This window comes from Pteropus alecto, unplaced genomic scaffold (assembly GCF_000325575.1).
Source record: "Pteropus alecto unplaced genomic scaffold, ASM32557v1 scaffold98, whole genome shotgun sequence".
In the NCBI taxonomy this organism is placed as follows: Eukaryota; Metazoa; Chordata; class Mammalia; order Chiroptera; family Pteropodidae; genus Pteropus; species Pteropus alecto.
This window is the reverse complement of record NW_006443570.1, coordinates 3,442,778-3,462,748: the sequence shown is the minus strand read 5'-3', so window position 1 is coordinate 3,462,748 and position 19,971 is coordinate 3,442,778. Positions and strand designations below refer to the sequence as shown.

Here is a 19,971-nt window from a genome sequence, read left to right as displayed (position 1 = left end):
TTTTTTTTTTTAAGTTTATTGGGGTAACAATGGTTAATACAATTATATAATTTTTGGGTGTACATTATAATTTGACATCTATATATTCTATTGTGTGATTACCACCCAACTATATCATTCTTGCTTGGAGCATTAGCTTCCCAACATCTTCTCTTCCCCATTTCAAACTAGTCTTCCACATTGAGCTGAAATTTTTATAATACAAATCAGATCAAGTCACTCCTTTATTTAGAAGCCATTCAAGGGCTTTCCATTCTTAGGAAAATTTTAATATGGCCTACAAGGCCCTGCACAGCCTGGCCTCTACCTAACTTACCAGCCTTATTATAGCCTGGCCAAACTCATTATATGTATTTCTTCAGAGTACTTATTCCTTTTACAATAAATTGTTTATACAATACACAATGTAAACTAAATGAAGGCAGAGACCAAGTCTTTCATTGTTTTCTCAAGATCTGAAATCTTAAAATCTTATTCCGAACAACGGCTCATAGCGTGAATCAAACAAACATTATAGCTCTCAGAACTAACAAATTTACAGCTGATAACCCACTGCCTTCAAGAAGATGAAAGTGAAAGTGACACTTTAAAAATACTTTGCAATTAAATGCAATGGAAGGCTTAAAGTTAAGATTTTCATAATCAGTATAGATTTGTCCCTGAATGCTGAACTTTACCACTAAACTGATTATTAACCTTTTAAGGGCTAAGAGGAGAGTTCCTACACAGTCATTTGTTTCACTGTGCATATAACAGACCTATGAAGGTTATTAGAAAGGGAAAAAAAACTAACATTAAGGGTCTGCTCTGTTCCAGTCCCACTATGTTGCTTAATCTAAATAACAATCTTATTATCACCCCATTTTTTGGATGAGGAGAAAGGCACACAGGAGTTAAAAAAAACTTGCTTGATGTCTAACAGCTAACACGGGGTGGAGCATAGCTTTACACACAAGTCAACTGACTCCAAGTTCCACATTCTTTCAATCATATTTCAACATTCTCAAAGATGATTCCAACTCTAAATTCTTCAGGCATTAAAGATACAACCTAAGCTGTCTTTCTCCAAGCGAAAACAAGGAGACACCAAAATACATGACCCCAATACTCTGATTATAGTTTGGTTAGTGTTTTTACTTACTAGATTGAAAAATGAAAAGTTAACAGTACTTTTCTTACCTTAACCTCTCCAGCCATTTTATCAACTGCAAATCCCTCAACTGATAACTGAAAAAACAACAGTTTAAATAGTAAGTGCAACTAAAAGAGACTAGGAACAAATTTCATTCACCCTAAAAACCAATCATTCTATTTGCTCCCAACTTCAGTTTATTCTAGGGGGTGCAGGATGGGTGGCAAAGATGACCTTTAATAAAGCTAGTAAATATTCAAGGGAACTCTTCAAGAGCAAAGATCATAATCTATGGGTCTAGTAAATCCCTGATAAGTACTCAAAATAAAAATCTTCACATACCTTTATTAGTCTGGATATTAGGAATCCTCCCTGGTATCGATTATAAAGTTCTTCCCAGTTGTCCTTTATAAATTTCCAAGCAGCCTTCCTTCCATGCTTGCTGCCTCCAGCCACTCCACCAATTACTGATACAGTGTCCTGTGGACGTACCTCTTCCTAAAGATAGAAAGGGAACTAAAAGTCTACTGTAGTCAAAACATCTTCTGGTGCCAGAAAGGGCAAATGTTGTTGAGGTAACCAAGTAATCACATTGAAGATGCTCATTCTTTGTTTTAAGAATGACCAGCACCAGAAACTTTCAGCAAAGATGTTTAACTGAAAGGTCAGCCAAATTGAGAATGAGGCACAAACAGGCTGCTCAACAAATACTTGCTTGGGCTCTTATATGATTAAGAAAGGAAGAGACAGAAAGTAGGCAAAGGGAAGTCAACTTCCCAATTTATTTTCTCTCCTGACTATTTTGATTCTCACCACAAGAGGCAGATATATAGGTCAGTAACAAGCTCATTCCAGTTTTCCTAACTAAGAGGAAGCTTACTCTAGGGTTAAAACAGACTAAGAGGAAGCTTACTCTAGGGTTAAAACAGATCAAGAAGATACCGAATCAAAGATACTTGCCACAGATCAATATGCAACAATTCCCTCTAAAAAAAGTTTTCACTGAAACTTACTGAAAGTGCAAACGTGAGGACTTTCTGAATCAATTCAGGTGAAAGAGTGGCCCCAAGGACTCTTTCAATTCGGTTTTTCTCTTCCTGCATATCCGCTTGTTTGTGAAGCTATAGTGAAAAAATAAAGATATAGTTAAGTCTCCCCTGCAAGTTATGTATATGCTTATATGAGCTTCTCCCCAATAAAGTGAAACTTTTGCTCTATATTCTCATAGGCTAAGATCGTATGGTATGAAATTAACAAAATGAATACTTTTCAAGATGTTTGGGTACTAAATTTTATATATGCCATTTTAGCAAGTTACTAGATATTAAGAACTCACTATATGAATGGCTTCTCATCAATACTGAACAGTTTAACATTGAGATCTAAGGGGTAATCTGTCATGGCCAAATTCTTTACATTACTGATGTATGACTAATGTTCCATGTTAAATGACCAAACTAATCATTGCTAACACCATTGAAGACCATCAATTTAATCTGTAATAGCGAAAAACATAAGATGATGCATTATTGAAAGTAACATTTTAAGAATGATGACATAAACATGGCCTTGATATAGTAAGTGAAAAAAAGTAGAGACAAAGCAGTATTATTATAAATTTTTAAAAATTTAATATGAAGGGGGAAAAAACCTGAAAATACATGAAAATGTTAATATTAATAATGGTCTCTGATCAGTGAGATTATGCATTATTACATTTTTAAATTGCAAAAAGCAGCACGTGCTGAATGCAGAATATTAGGAAAACAGAGAAGCATAAAGAAAAACTTATTACTATATGTACATTACCAAATCAGGAATAATATTACATGTGCTATTTTTGTGACCAGCTTTTTTTTTATTACAGGTAAGTTTTATTTTCTTCTTTATATTCTTCTAGTCACTAAATCTTCCATAGTAAACGTAAGTTTTTTCATAAGCAGAAATAAATTATTAATATAGTTTTAAAAATCAGAACTACAAATGTATATACAATACCTCTCCAAGACAATTTATAGGCTCTCTTGACCTTTATTCCCCCTGATGATTTAACATTGGCCAGTGTTTGGAGACTCTATCATAGCTCTCAGTTTCCTCTTCCTTTCCTTTGGACTCTTTTGAGCAGCAGTGTGGTAAAATAGATAGGAAGTCAGGAAATCTGGGTTCTAGTCCCAGTTTTGCCTCTAACTAGCTGTGTGTTCTTAACTAAGTCCTTAACCTCTCCGGGTCTCAGTTTCCCCATGTGTAGAATGAGCGGGGTGGACAGAACATGTCTAAGGTCCTTTTTAGCTCCAATACTCAAGGTGTGAACTCTGGTTTTCAGGAAGCATTTTTCTCCTAAGGAGAAACTGTTATACTAGTCCACTAGGTGGCACCATAACACCCTATTTCAAATATACTTTGAATTAAAGTTATTTTTTATCCTGCCTCATTATTCTTAAATTACCAACAGAAAACAATCCTCCTTATCTCTCACCAACTGGTTTTTTGAAGAACTCTGAGTCTGCCTTTATGAGCGCTCTTTCCATAGTACAGCTGAATTATGGTGAGCTCCCTTGTGTTAAATAAATGCAAATTTTTATTAAATATACACACTAGTATAAATTTTTTTTCTTTTTTTTTTTTTAATGCCTACAGCACCCTGTATTCCTAGGTGGTCTCCCATCCAAGTACTAACCAGGGCCGATCCTGCTTAGCTTCCAAGATCAGATGAGATTGGGCACATTCAGGGTGGCATGGCCGTAGCTACTATAAATTCTTAAAAGTATGCCATGACATGAAAATGTCAAGGTATCTTTCATGAGATTTTCAGAACCCCTATATTGTCCCACACCTTTTATGGAATAGACAAAAACCACAAAATATTTCATTTCATATGCAAAGAGATACATGATGTATAGTGCACGGTTCACAGAATATTAAGAATGAGAAGGAACCTATGTCATTTAGTTGAAAGGTAAATCCAAAGTATAATTTTGTATTATTAGAAAGTAAATACCTTAACTACCATTGTACAAGATGGGTAGCTAAAAGAGTACATTTTGAGATGTAGTTTCTTAAACAAATCAAGATATTTTTCAGAACATTCTAACCATTTAAATATGATTTGTTTAAAACTAAAATACTAGAAATCAGATTTGCAATTCTGATACACTTTGGATCAGAAAATGTTCTTAATCCACTACAGGTGGAAGTAATTAATACCTCATTAATTACTTCCTATCCTATCCTGTTCATCCTCCTAAGTGTGGATCTTTCAATGAACGGGCTTTATAGGTCTAAGAGATGATTTGATTATTTAGGCATATTTTGCACATTTTATTTGATGGTAATAAGTAGACTCATCTCACTCCACCTCTAATGCAACCGATGTAGTCAAGTTATCCCTTATACTGATAACTGCGTGGATGGGACTGGAGACAGTACTTGTTCCATAATAACAGGACTTTCAAACAGATCACTGCCATTATAAGGACATGGAAAGTTTTGCCTATATTTTTTCTAAGCCAGAGCTTAATTATATGCTAACTATCCCGGGAAAACTACAGAGATTATGCAGGTGGGTGAATTAATTTCCTGTTCATTCATAAGAGGCACTGGCATAGCTCAAACCCTTCAGATCTAATCATCTACCCCTTTTCTAAGTACAGAAACAAACCTTTTGTTTAAAATGGGCACAACACCAGTAAGTTTACATTGAAGGGAAAAATTTTAAGAACCTGACTTGTTAATCAAAATGAACATTTCAGTGTTAAGATTTAAAATGCATAAAACTTGAGTAAAAAAAAGTGAAAAAATTAGATGACTTTTACATCGTATTGGTAGTACAGACATATATTTCTCCTATAATTTCTTAATATTTAATGTATGCGATATGCATATCTACATGTATTTCTTTTCCCACAACTTTTATTAACCACTTAAAGCTCATATTACCTGTGTCAACACAACTGCAAAAGCAGAAAATGAAGCCCTTTCCAAATTTACTTACCTTTAGCATAACGTCTAAGGTAGTGCCATCGCCATGCTTCAAAACAGTCAGATAGACCTATGAGAGAATACAGGAACAAAAAAGAAGGCATCTGATTAAATCTATCTTGTTCCAAATATCCTAATGAAAGAAAAAACAGAAAGCAAATCAAAAAAATTGTAAATAGCCACATGTGGATGTTACATACAAATTGTGGCAAGGAGCTAAGAGCCCACATGGACAACTAGAAAGGTAGATGGCATACAGTACATAACAGCAGAGCACACCAGCTTTCTCAGGGGAATGTGCGCTGATAATCACCTTTCAGCACCATAATGTGGACTGAGAAACTTTAAACAAATGAGAAGCTGGCTACAAACCACCTAACTGGCATATATTAAGGTCAGACATGATTCATGGTGAGTACTCAGGTCATTTTTGGTTACTGTTAAATACATTCCACGCTACACAGAATGATGCAGTCACTTAGAAATCAAGGTTATTTATTATGAAAACCTACAGGACTCCTCAGATCGGCAGAGAGAACCTGTTTCCCTTCCACGTGGTCCTTAAACCGACGACGGGCTTCTTCTAATGTTGTCTTATGTCCTGCTTTTCCTAGTTTGCCCAGGACCAAGCCCCTCAGGAGTGCATCTAGATGACCTGATTGAGAAGTAAAAGAGACACAGAACTACTTACAAAGCCTGTTTTTACAAATATGCCACTTCAATATCTTATAATTGTGTTATACCATGTCTACAATCGTGAACAAACAGAATCAACTACCTTAGTACTTAAGAGAACACTTGGTTTAAATTTATCAAAGTGTAAGAGTGATATGAAGTTCTAAATAGACTAGACAAGCAAATAAATTTGCTGACTTTGTACTCACAAATGCCAACTATCTGAATTTACCTAAATGTTCATTCCATCTGAGTTATCACACAGCTAAGGATTGTGACAGAAACAGGCTTAGATCACGCAATTGTAATCTACAATCCAGAGAAAGGCTACATACAGAACTAGTATGCTATGTATAAGAAATTAAAGTCTTAGATTTTTAAAATCAAAATCTTATGGATCTATTACTCCAAAGATATGCAAATGGTCAATAAGTGCATAAAAAGATGTTCAACATCGTTGGTCATTAGGGAAATGCAAATCAAAACCACAATGAGGTACCACTTCACACTCACTAGGAAGGCTAGAAAAAAAAGACATAATAACAAGTGTTGACAAGGACATGAAGAAATTAGAACTCTCATACATTGCTGGTGGGGATGTAAAATGGTGCAGCCACTTTGAAAAAAAGTCTGGCAAATCCTCAACAAGTTAAACATATGACCCAAGAGAAATGAAAGCATATGTTCACACAAAAACTTACATACAAAAGTTCACAGAAGCATTGATAATAGTCAAAAAATAGAAATAATCCAAATATCTATCAACTTATGAATAAAAAAAAAAGAATAGTCATACAATGGACTATTATTCAGCTATGAGAAGGAATGAAGTACTGATACATGCTGAAGCATGGATGAACCTTGAAAACTTGCTAAGTGAAAGAACCTCTACAGTGCTAATAGTAAGCCAGACACAAAAGGGCATTATTCGATTTATATGAAATGTTCAGAATAGGCAAATTCCATTAGACAGAAAGCAAATTAGTGGTTGCCCAGGACTGGGGTTGCAAATTAGGGGTTGCCAGGGAATGGGGAGTGACTGCCAATGGATATAGACTTTCTTTTGAGGGTAAAGAAATTGTTCTGGAATTAGATGGTGGTGACGGTTGTGTAACCTTGTGAACCCGAACTGTATACTTTAAAGGGTACATTTTATGGCTTATTGATTATATCTCCAAAAAAAAAATTAACACTAACACACAAATCTGATGGACTGTAACAACACAGCCAAATAAGTTGTAGTATATTCATACAACGAAATACTACTCAGCAATAAAAAAGGAACAAACAACCTGGATGTATCTAAAGAACATCATACTGAGTGACATAAGCCAAATATAAGAACAGAATAAACACACACATACACACAATGATTCCATTTTATAAAGTTCTAGAAGAGACCATATTAATCTAGGGTAAAAGAAGTCCAAATAGTGTTTGCATCCCAGAATAAGACTGGTCAGGGGGGAATAACACCTTTGGTTATTAGCAAATGGTAGAAAATAATTATATTTAAAGCTCTAAAATCACCATTCCCAACATTTTCTCACAGAGAACACATGTAGAAGGCCAAATAACTTCCTTAATTCAGAAAACTGGCCCCTGTGTCTCTCAGCACCTTTACAAGTTGTACATAAGGTACTTGATACTTATGGTAATAATAAAGTAATCTAAAATTCTCTGTAGCTTTGCTTGACTATAAATGAGCCTTTAGAATTCGTAAAAGACTTTTATTTCCACCATTTGCTTTGTGCACAAAGCACATTTAGAACAAATACATATAACCATCACTGTTTTAATACTGGTGACCCATGTAACTTCACCAGTAGGCTTAAAAGACCTAAGTCTTAATTTCTGGCTGGCTGAACACACAGTAACATCTAGCAGATACAAAGATGATGTTATTGACACTGTTAACCACAGATGAACAAAAAAAGGACCGATTTCTGATCAATTCTTTCCCATTCAGTACATCCATTACCTTCTCCAGGTTTGGGGTCCCAGCCCAGTCTCTCCCCTATAGGTGAAAAGACATCTTTCACAAACTCCTGGATTTCCTCATAGAAGTCTGTGTGGGACAAGAGAGTTGAGAGAATCCCCAGGTTACAGCTCAGGTCGCTCCATACAGTATAATTGGGCTCATTCACAAAAGCCTCCATGACTTTTAGAACCTCTACAGTGCTAATGATTCCAGCTCGAGCCTGGGATAGGAAAAAACATAAATTAGCCTACTCTTCAAATAAAAACAAAGCAAAAAAACACAAGCATGCATTTTTGGCATTATCTACTACTGGTTAGTCATCTCTTCGGTTTAAATAAAATCAGACTACATAAACTTAGAATACTATAGACTTTTATAGAATAAAAATCCTAGCATGACAATATCTTATTTACTTTTTTGATCTTTATTAAAGAGCCACTTAAAAAATATGCTAAAATTCCACCAATTTGGAAAAAAAATAAAAATAAACAAAGAAAACAGTTAACTTCCTATTTCGGGGGCCTTGGCTTTGTTTTTCTTTTGAAAATTTTCATTTTCAGAAAAGCTGCAAAAATAGTTAGGGCTTTGGTTTTTGACAGAGGCTCTTTCAAAACTAGACCTGTAAACTGTGTCAACTTTAGCTTGTCCTTTACTCATTTCTAAAAGAATGCATACTGGAAGGCACTACAAACTCAGAGTCCTTTCACAATCATTTAAGACAGTTAGGAAAAAGAACTTCTGTTACAGCAGCCAACTGCACAAACACACCACTCTCCTGGGACAGGTCTCTCTCAGCAATGAGATCAGCAGATGTGAGGTTTTGTGCATCAATGCTAATCTGTGTTTATACAAAGGAGGAATCCAAAACCAGTTACTGCAGAGGGGAGGGAAAACTTCAAGTCCAATTTAAAGGAACACTAGGAGGAATCTGACAATTTTATCACAGTCAAGGATATTTAGAAATTATCTAACCTGTGTTAGAGTCATAAAGATAATACTACTAATTGCTGCTTTAAATCTTTTTTGGGACAAAGCCAAAAATAAATATAATTCTAAAGCTAATGGGCTATTATAATTGAGTAGTAATAGAATGTTAAAAAATTCTAGATTTTTCCAGCAAATTACAATCATTATTTTAGAAAAATATAAATCACTCTGAATCAATTAAGTATTAAAAAAAATCAGTAGGGAAATTTCTTCAAGGCTCCTATCTATTTCTATGGAAAAGAAACTTTGCCTTATAGAAGATAGTTTAAGTACAGTTGCAAAAAGCTGACTTAGGAGTAGTGAAATGGGATTTGTTTCTGGTAAATAATATAGGTTCAATCTTATTATGTAAATTAATAATTAGTCATTTGCCCTAATCCCAAAGGCATTCAACCTTCAGGAAGAACTATATTCTTCTAATTATGTTTCAGTTAGATACTCAAGGAAAAACAAAATCCTTTAATCAACAAAATGCATCATACTACTTGAGAGAGTGTCTCACCAAGGAGAAGAGGTCATTCTGTAATCCAAGTCGATCCACAGGGGGCAGAGAAAGGTCACGAATGCCTGGTAATAAACTTTCCAACATGGCTGCGCTGTACTGGGTCCGATAAAACCCAACTGTTCCCAGGTTTAACTGAAAAGATATCCAGTAGGTATTATGAAACAATTGCACTTATTTTTTAAGTCAGTCTTCTGTAGCTGTACAAGGAGTTCTGGTTTCAGTATATTCGGATGAAAAACAACAAAGATCATATATACCAACAGACCGAGATTAAAATGAAACAACACATTAAGATAGAAATCAGTTATCAAAGATGAATACAGAAAAAGAAAACATAAACTTGACATGGTAGGGGCCAAAGTGAGACAGTAGAAAGAACATGGCAGGGAGGCAACAATGTGGATAAGTTTCTATTTCTAATCTCCGTGAACAGTTTTAAGTTTACAAAAGTATTTACTATGTATAAAAACACTTGGACAGTGGAATCTCTGAGGAAAACTATGCCTTTACAAATATTGATCTACTGAACCCAGAGCCTCAATGAAATAACAATTGTCAGGTCCTAGCCTTTAAAGACTTACATGGAATTAAAAAACAAGGTCATATAATTTTTGGAGGGAGGTAATCACTGACTGTCATTCTCTGTAGGCTATTCGCCAACAGTCAAAAATGTTTCTGATAATATTTACATACAAAATATTTTAGTGGTAAAATAATAGTATAAGATATAAATAAATAGTAAAAAATCACTTCACAGTTCTAAAAAAACTATTATTTTATTGATTCCCTTTATCTTTTACTATAGGGATAACAACTTTATTTACCAAATTACAATCATAACTTTTTTCTTTTTTAAGAAAATGTTCATATTGTTATTTAATCTTCCAAATTATAATTTCAAACAGTGATATACCATTCCACTGACTATATTTAAAAAACTAAAACAGAGGGAGAAATGGCTCTTTTCAGAAAGCATGGAAGTCCAGCCAATGTATAATTCCTATTAGGAACCTATAATTGGAAGAAAAGTTTGTAGTAGATACTTTCATTATGAAAGGTACAGAGTACAGAATAATAAAAAATGATATTTACCAACTATTATTTTTGTGAAATGGTTTTAAAACACCAGCTAAAGGAATTTCACATTTTGCTGACATGAACTGATTATTATATGTCTCATCTCACTTAATTATAGTTGTACACATACGATGACAACACATCATTGAAGTCAACATGTCATTACAATGACAGAACAGTTTGAAGTTGCAAGACTACAGATGTTTTGGTTAATGTGACTTTATACATAGTCAACTATTTTTTTCTCTTTAATTCTAGCCCTTAGTATGTGCTTATCTACCACTGTCTTACCTGACATAAGGACAACACTATTGGAAAACTGGCCCTAAATTTCACACAGGCAAGTTTAGAAATGTTTTTTTCCTTTGCAAATCCTAGTCTAAACTGAAGCAGAATTTAGAACCAGCCATAAAATGCATAAAGGAAGTTAGAAAAATAAATCAATTTAGATAAGATAAAAATGGCCATGTCATTTCCAGACTCACCTTTACCCATTGGTCTGGTTTGACATTTTTCAAAACCACATTCATCTCTGGCTTGTCCATTAGAATTTTCAGTTTGACATAGTTGGGATCTTCACTAGTAGAGACTGTGATAGGAACCATCCATTGGGGACAGTCTTCTCCTTGAGCAAGAGAGGAACAAATGGAAAACTTGAAAACACAATGTCTCATTGGAAAAAATGGAAGGTAAGGCGGAGAGAGAAGACTAGTATCCTATGCATAGGCTTGATTCTCACTGTTAAACCAATAGCTCATTTTTATTTGTATATGAACTTTCTGGTAACCTAAATAATATTAATTCAAAAGAAAAGAGAATTTATTAACAAAATCACAATAGTCTAAAAAAAAAACAAGATTAATCACTTATAGAATCACAAATACAGTGATTTTAATTTAATTGTTGTTTTCCCTTTATAGAGCAAGAGAGACAGCAATGACTTTACTATTTTAAAAGAAATTTCAAAGCCCTCACATAGCATTTAAAAATAAATTCTAAGGTGCAGTCCTTAACGGGTATATATACACTGCTGAAACACTAAAGGGTTATTTTTTATTTTTCTGATAGACAGGATACACCCTGGGAGCTGCTAGATTCCATCATGGAGGAGTCATATCTAAAAGCCAAAGCTTTTATAAGGCAGATACATATGCTTTCTTAGGTACCAGACAGAAAAATTGACTTTTCAATAAGATGCTGAACAAAAGAGAGTCACTGTCCAGTAAATTAATAGAACTATTTTAATAAGTTACATAGCTTTATGATATCAAACTAAATCACAAATTAAAATTTCCTCCTGACACTGGGATGTTTCAAGTTTTAATATTGCCTACATTGGTCACAGAGTATTAGAAAAACCTGCAAAACCAGTCAGTCCTACAATGCAGATTGCAGGTATGAGGGAGAAAATGACAACTGTGACACTTAGGGATTTATTTGGATGATACACCTATCATCTGACCTGTCAGACATATTCATTAAGAGTAATTCTAAATGCTAAGAAAGGTCACTGGTGGAAGGCTATATCTCTTAACCCTAATAGAGTGCATCACATTTAGGTGGGTAGAACATGACAAAGCACTGGTGATAAGTGCTATTTTAAAGGAAGTCCACAAGGTACATAAAACTTTATTTTTTTGATTTTTCAATTAATTTTTAATTTCCTGGATAAAAGAGTCTAATGACATGTAGAAATACTGAAAAACACAGAGTTGAGTGATAGTTAAGGGTATAAACTCTTGGAAACCAACTATTTTATTTGAATTCCTACTCATTAATTAGAGTTAACTCAAGGTGACTTTGGGCAATTTAACTAATCTAGCTGTGCCTTAGTACCTTCATTTGTAATATGGAAATAACATTACCTAACTATTAGGGTTGTTGAGAATACAAAATAAGGGTCAGTTATAGTGCTTAGCACAGTGACTGGTACATTATACATCTAAATAATCATTAGGCTTTATTTATTTATTTATTATGCCCAAGAATTAAAAAAAAAATTAGCCACCCACACAAATGTGTATCAAGTGGTTTTTTTAGATATTAAGGCTAGCGACATCACTAGGGTGTTCCCATTGGGTGTTCCCATTCTTCATTTGTTATAGCATCCAATAATACACAGAGACATGGAATTTCAAAAATCTAAGAATATGACAATATAACAAATACCTCATGAATCTACTTTTTTGATTTTCTGGATTTCATTTTTATTATAATTTCCTTGTTTTTATTTAATTATATTAAAAACATTTTAAAATGGATAATTATTTCCTATTAGTTGCAACACTACTAGTATGGTATCTAAATTCATTATCAGCTCTCACTTACCAATAGCCATTTGCTTACTTACCAACATATGGTCCACTGGCACAGAACTTCCTTTGGGACAACTTCAGTAATCTGTCATCTTCTACCTAAAGAAGCAAGACAAAGGCTATGGTAGTATCAACACTTTTTTTCTTTTTTGGGGGCAGGGGCAACATTCCTATGACAAAGTAGAAGGTGAAACCAGTACAATCAAATGTCTCATGAGTACGCAAAATGCAATAGTGATGAAGATGATGATACTATAGAATGGGAGAAAAGTCACTATTTCTCACTTAGGTCTCAGAATAATAATACACTAAATAAAAGACCAGGTTCTATGTAATATGGGCCCTCAGAAGAAATATGTACCTGGATGAGAACTTAGATTAAAATTTTCAAAGGGATGCATAATAATAAATAATAAAAAGTAAGTTATTTTAATCTTTACTGAGGAAGTTTATGTCTTTAGTCTTTTCATTTCCAAAAAGTGGCAACATTAAATTAGCATGTGGATTCAACATTAAAAATTCAAATTTTTAGAATGATTGATATACATGAAAGAAGCACACACCTTGTTTTCAAAGGGTGAGCTTTGCAATGAACACAAAAAACGCAAAAGAAAAAATTGCAAAAAACTAAAAAGCCAGAAGCAACAAAGGCTAGTATGTATTTTAAAAAATACGTCAACAAAATGCAGTTATTTGTTTCATTTATCATTTGTTACTATACCCCAGAACATTTTAAATGACACAAGATGTAACAAATTTAAGATGACCTAAATCAAAATTAAAATTGGGCCAATGACCTTTATGGATAAACTGACTATAAGAGACAGAACTGAAATACTGAAAAATTTAAGGAAGCAATGGCTACTTTGATGCCACAGAGAAACCACTAATTAACGTAAACACTACATCATTGATTAGTTATGTATCACAGATTTCCTTGAAAAAGTTGAAAGGTGACTTTTAAATGGATTCAGAAATAAAACAAAAATATTTAAATTTAGAGATATAAAGTGAGAAAGCGATCAAGATTTAAGATTAATAACATATTTTGTGTTACAGAGCTCTCATTTTTTAAAAAGAATAAAGAGTCACAGGCTTTTTATTGTAATGAAAATGGAAGATGAATTTGGCTATGCTTATGGACAAAAAAAACAACAAAGCAAAAAAAATAAAACCTTGAAAGCAGTTTGATGGAAAACTTAATTGAGTCTCAATAATATTGGAAGTGAGGTATTAGTGTCCTGTGTTCTACCTGAAAAGTGTGCTTTGCTTGAAAAAAAATTATAGCCTCATAGCTTTTTGTGTAATCATTAAATAGTTTAATAGATCTGAGGTGTTGATAGTTTTTGAGGCAATGAAATTCCCAGAGGTGAAAGGAATAATCATCGCTGTTTTTATTCTTAAAACAGTCAGATAAAATGAAAACTACTTGTTAATGTATATAGAGTGTCAATATCAAATTTGATCAGACATCTCTTACACCTGACTAATTCAAAATGGAGAAGGAAGACTAGAAAGAAACATAATGGTCACAGTGGTAAGTCACTAAACTTATAGATATCCTTTTCCACCAAATAGAACTGATTCACTAAACTGCCTTTTCAAATGCTTGCAGCCAATCTAACTGAGAGGTCCTCCAATGTGTATACTTTATTATAAAATACAATTGTTTATGGTTAAGAAGGGCTCTGGAAGGTTGCAAGCACTCTAACATACCTTGTAAATCTGGGTGCATTTTTAGAGTACAAAAACTGGTTTTAATGTCATCTAGAGTTCTTAAAGTACAGAAAAGCAAAGGACTGAATTTCATTTACTAAAATATCAGACAAATTGAGGAACTTTTATAAGTTTACCTGTTCTGCTTCCACATAAATGAGCGGGAATCCCATTTGTTTGGTCCAGGTATTCATTACCGCTGCTATCGGTTTACCACTAGCACTTTCTAAACTTTCCCAGAGATCCTCTAGGAAATAAACACAAAGAAAATCTAAATGTTTACATTTTTATTTCCCTAAAAAATTCAGAAACTTTATATAACTCTTGACATTGCATTGCTGACAAACTCTTTGGTTCTTTCAGGTTTAGGAAACAAACAGTGGGCCAAATTAATGTCCCCACTGCATCTCCATTAAGTTAACTCTATCGCAAAAATTGGTCTTATATTCTAAGATGTCCTTGTTTCAATTTACTAAAAAATTATAAAATATAATAAAAGAAAAACAGGTGAGTTTGAACAGGAAGAAATAGAAACAAACAAATGGAAACATATTCAAGGTCACTATTAAACTATCATTCACAAACATAAAACTATTATACCCATTCAATTAACAGAAGTTAAAAAATAGTCAATAATGCTGATGAGGCTGAAGTAAAACTCCTGTGGGTCAAACAGCAGTAGAGGTAGAGTGAGCAAAACAGTAATACAATGTGATACATACTATAATGGGGGCATGAACAGAGGAAATCACTTTTAAAAAATCTAAAGGAAAAAAAGACTTCAAAAGAGTTGAATTTTGGTCTGCATCTTGAAGAGGAGTTGTTCATTAGACAGAGAAAAAAAGTTCATTCCAGGTAGACAGAATAAATGGTCTATGTACAAAGAGGAAAGTATAAGAAAAGAGAAAACATCAAAAACAGCAATATGTGCAATAAGCTGAGGGTGGAAGTCACATGTGTGGGAGTAATGGGTGATGAGACTACACAAGTGGGTAAGGCTGAACTGCTGAAGACTGTATGGCTCACAAAGAAGTTCATTCGTGAAGGGAACGTGGCATCTCAAGTATTTTTAATCAGTTAGGGTAATGCAATCAGATATTCACTTCAGAAAGATAACCCTGCCTAGACTCAGAGTGAGAAATGAAATTGAAGAGAGTGGGGCAAAGCAAGCAGTGAGTTAATAGGTAACTGTAGAATTCAGTGGAGAGATAACAAAGCATGAATTAAGGGAAGCGCAGTGAGGATAGAAAAAGTACTGGAACTGCTGCAAAAGGATAAAAATCATGGATGGTAACCAAAATGTATTTCAACTGCCAATTGTCTTTCATAAATCACAAAAACAAATCAAAAAAGGTACATGTAGGCCTTGCTATTCAAACTGTGGCCTATGAACTAGTAGCACTGGCTTCATCTGAGAGCTTGTTAGAAACGCAGACTCTCAGGCCTCACCCCAGACTTACTGAATTAGAAACATTTTAATAGACCCCAGGTGACTGTAAGTACATTACTGTTTAAGAAGCATGAAGTTCTTTCCTCGTATATTATATACAGCCATACCTTGGAGATATTGTGGGCTCTGTTCCAGAATACCACAGTAAAGAAAATATCTCAAAGCAAGTAACATGAATTTTTCAGTTTCCTAGTCCAGATAAAAGTTAAATTTATACTATAATCTATTAAGTGTGAAATAGCATTATGTCTAAAAAAAATGTATGCACCTTAGTTAAAAAGAACTTTATTTCTAAAAAAAAACTCACCATCATTTGAACCTGTTTGAAAAATGGCAGCAATAGACTCGCATGGTTGCCATAAACTTCAATTTGTTTAAAAAAAAAAAAAAAAAAAAAAACCAATATCTGCAAAGCACAATAAAACAAGGTATGCCTATATATGTATGCATGCCAAAGACTCATTAAACTTGCAGGAGTACATTTTTCTGTACTCTTTCTTTAAGGAACAGAATGCCTCTCTATTTTATAAACCAAAATGGAAATTTACGAGTAAGGGGTGTCAAGGTTACATCATGTCCTGAACAGAGGAGATACTGTATTTTTAAATCACAAACCTCAGGAAGAGCCCATGGCCAGGACTCTCTGAACTTTTGTCATTCTGTTAGGCACTAATGACATTACATAAATCTACTTGTTTTTTTAAACTATTTTTTCTCCACTAAGAACTCAAAACTATGACGTTGGCTCATAGTCAATTAATTCTTATGCCTTTTATTCATCATTTTGACTCGGATATCCAATAAATTATAGACCATCATACATCTTGAAACTCTGTAATTCCACAAGTTTACTTCTAAAAATGGTTAATTTGCAGCTATTTTAATGGCCAATGATTAATTGAGGGCAATAAAACCAAATCATCAAAAAGAATAAGCTCTGGTAAGGTAAACAGAACTCTTCAGACTCTTTTAAGTGGCAAAACACTGAGCTCTAGAAACCAGACTACTGGAGGATGACCAAAAGGTTAATGGGCCCTAATTTAACAAATGGCATCAAATAAGTCAACTTTTTTTCTATCCATCACATAGAAAGTCAAGCAGTTAGAAAAAAATTAAATGTCCCACTCTCGACAGAGTGCCAACATTTTCCATTTCTAACTCAAGCTATTAAAGATTACCTGTGGCAGCATTCTTTTGCTGGAACTTGGTTAAATACATGTTCATTCCTTTTTTAAAGTCCTGAGAAAACACAATTTTTAAAATTCAAGAGTCACCTCAGAATTTACAGTATATTTCCATATTAATATTCAAAAGTTAATTTACTCAAATTACTTGAAAGTCAGATATACTGAAAAACATATATCACCCTAATGTCTACTGCCTTTTATTAAGAATGCATAAATCTTTGCCTTCTATTTTTTGCTTTTAAGTTTTATAGTAGCCTCCTGCCCACTCCCTAAACATATCTGTACACGGTTCATCTAAGGTAGTGGTCCCCAACCTTTCTGGCACCAGGGACTGGTGCTCCTATGAAAATCTAATGCCTGATGATCTGAGGTGGAGCTGAGGCAGTGATGCTAGTGCTGGGGAGTGGCTGCAAATACAGATGAAGCTTTGCTCACTCGCCTGCCGCTCACCTCCTGCTGTGTGGCCTGGTTGCCAACAGGCCATGGACCGGTACCGGTCTGCGGCCCAAGGGTCAGGGACCCCTGATCTAACGGATCACAAGAGTCAATATAAAAAGAAACAAAGATAAGTCAAAGCAGGGTAATATCCTTTTAGATTCTAGAAAAAATTTCTTAAGAATTTAATCTAAATAAAATTTGACATTTTTCCATGTAAAACTATGATTTCAGCATAAAAGAATGGAAGACTTTTAAAATTGCTTTTTTACCTTATCCCCAATGTAGTCATGTAGCATTCGGATGACAGATGCACCTTTGCTATATGATATAGCATCAAATATCTCATCAACTTCAGAAGGATGGCCCACACTGACCTGGCAGACAGTGTGATTCAGGGTTATGACAGGAAGCAGACAGCCTGTAATACTGAATTACATAAAAGTCTTTCTAGGAAAACCCTTCTAACTAAAGTAATAAGATACTTTTCTTCCTTTAGCTCACTCATAATGTATAATAATGACTCTTAAAAAGAATATAGTAACTAACACCAATAAAGTAAAGTATATAACATGATCCCACTTATCACTTAGGGTCCAATCTTGGTTCTGCTTTGTTGGGAGTCAAGTCACTACAGATTTGTTTACTGGTGGTGTTGGTGAGTGGGGGTGGGAAAGGGAGAGATGGAAACCATTTGCTTTCTTGAACTAGTGTAATGGCTTACAATTATGCAGGACCCTGGTTAAATATTTCAAAGTAGACTGTAGTCTAATTCTTTAGAGGCAAAATTTATACATATAAACTAGCTGAAATAAGAATAAGCTAACTCAGAACAATTAAAATATATATAAAAACAGACAATGACAATAAAAAAATATGTTCAGAATTTTCTTTGAAACAAATGTTCCCCTATGCATATTACCCAAAGTACGGTTCTTCCATATTCTTCAATAAAAAATATATTTAGTGAATGCTTACGAGTACACAGCAATTGCTTCTACAAAGATCAAATTTTAATATGGCCTACCTTAAGAAGAAACATAATTAGAACAGTCTTGCTAGATTTTCAAAACTGGAAGTACAAACCATAAAATCAAGTGAAATTACCCATGCAATTTTCTTTTCAGAGAGGTCCTAAGTATCTCTATAACAAATTACTTATTTCATTAAAAATGAGAGCAAATGGTTGAAATTATGGCTCACTTCAATAGGATGGCTGTTATCCAAGGCGTCAAGCTCTTGGGCACGGGTATAATCAGCAGAAACAAACTGAGTCCAGATATCATACTCTGGGAAGCAGTGGTCTACACACAGATATTCAATCCAGGATGCGAAGCCTTCATTTAACCAAAGATGAGTCCACCATTCCTAAAAACAAAAAAATATAATAAATATGTAAAGAAAATAAAATTTTCATCATTCTACTAATTTGAAAAACTCACATGTCCCTTCCATTATACTCTAAAACTTAAGACTTAATGATCTAAAATTCAATTCAAAACAATTAGTAAATTACTCACATATTGAATAAGAGATACCTATATAAGAGATTCCAAGAAAAGCCGACGTGCAATATTAGCATTATGCCTGAGGGACATTTTCAAAACATTGCTAAATAACATTTTACTACCAAAGGTAACAAAGGAAGAAGAAGGTGGGGGAAGGAACTCTTATGTGACAAAGGGGAAGAGAGTAGATAAATGTAGGCTTTTTTTCTCTAAATTATTTCCTATATTATTTCCTTACTTTTCAGAAAGAGATTTCGAACTAATTTTCACTAAAGTTGATTAAATTTATTATGAAAAGAAAGCTATATAGGAATTCAAGATAAATGCTAAAGGACTAATGCAATGGTGAAAAACAAAAAGGAATTTTAAAATTCTGAAAAGATCAAATATTTCCAATATTAAGTGATAAATAGCTACCTGTGTAACTGCTTTGTGTGCTTAACTAGTAGCCTCCACTAAGATAAGCTGGTACAAAGCTAGTTATTCTCCAGCCTATCTTTAAGCCATTAAATCTCAGTTAATGAAACAACTGACATCTAGTAACTAAAATAGTTACTCAAGTCCAGTCAAAAATTGTTTAAGAGCAATACAATAATGCACACATTTGCCCACTAAAATTTATTACTGGTCGTTTCAAAATAAAGTCATAAAAAATAAAGCCTGGTGGAAGCTGAGCAAAAAAATTATTTAGTAAAAACAAACTTGCTGCATTAAGTAGAAAAAAACATTTCTGTACATATTTGAATACTGGTATTCATACTTAATTCATAGCATACTTAATTCTATATAAAATTATATTTCAAAATAAAAATTTTCACCCCTAAATAAAATTTAAAACATCCACAGCAAAAGGAAAGGGTTTACTTTCAAGGGCTTTCTTTACAACTCTCTCAGACATGTCATAGTTGTTAAATGTCTTACTTTCTTGCTTATTTCTGTGACATATGGACTCAACCAACATTCAAGTCAGGTTCTGCTCTTTGGCAACCTAAAATGCCATCAGGGAATTTGGCAGGCTCCAGAAT

The 19,971-nt window shown here is 33.8% G+C and overlaps 1 protein-coding gene and 1 pseudogene across 1 annotated transcript in view; both read right to left on the bottom strand.

The window, feature by feature from the left end:
• The window catches only part of NPEPPS (aminopeptidase puromycin sensitive), a 63,004-nt gene that overhangs the window by 2,859 nt on the left and 40,174 nt on the right, over nucleotides 1-19,971 (bottom strand). The window contains 13 exon segments of the mRNA XM_006927031.2: nucleotides 1,180-1,227; nucleotides 1,475-1,630; nucleotides 2,146-2,253; nucleotides 5,124-5,180; nucleotides 5,623-5,765; nucleotides 7,767-7,986; nucleotides 9,256-9,390; nucleotides 10,821-10,960; nucleotides 12,686-12,749; nucleotides 14,504-14,613; nucleotides 16,995-17,055; nucleotides 17,711-17,815; nucleotides 18,642-18,806. Of these exon segments, the coding sequence (XP_006927093.2) occupies nucleotides 1,180-1,227; nucleotides 1,475-1,630; nucleotides 2,146-2,253; nucleotides 5,124-5,180; nucleotides 5,623-5,765; nucleotides 7,767-7,986; nucleotides 9,256-9,390; nucleotides 10,821-10,960; nucleotides 12,686-12,749; nucleotides 14,504-14,613; nucleotides 16,995-17,055; nucleotides 17,711-17,815; nucleotides 18,642-18,806 (1,512 nt within the window).
• On the bottom strand, nucleotides 3,761-3,879 carry LOC112473216 (annotated as a pseudogene).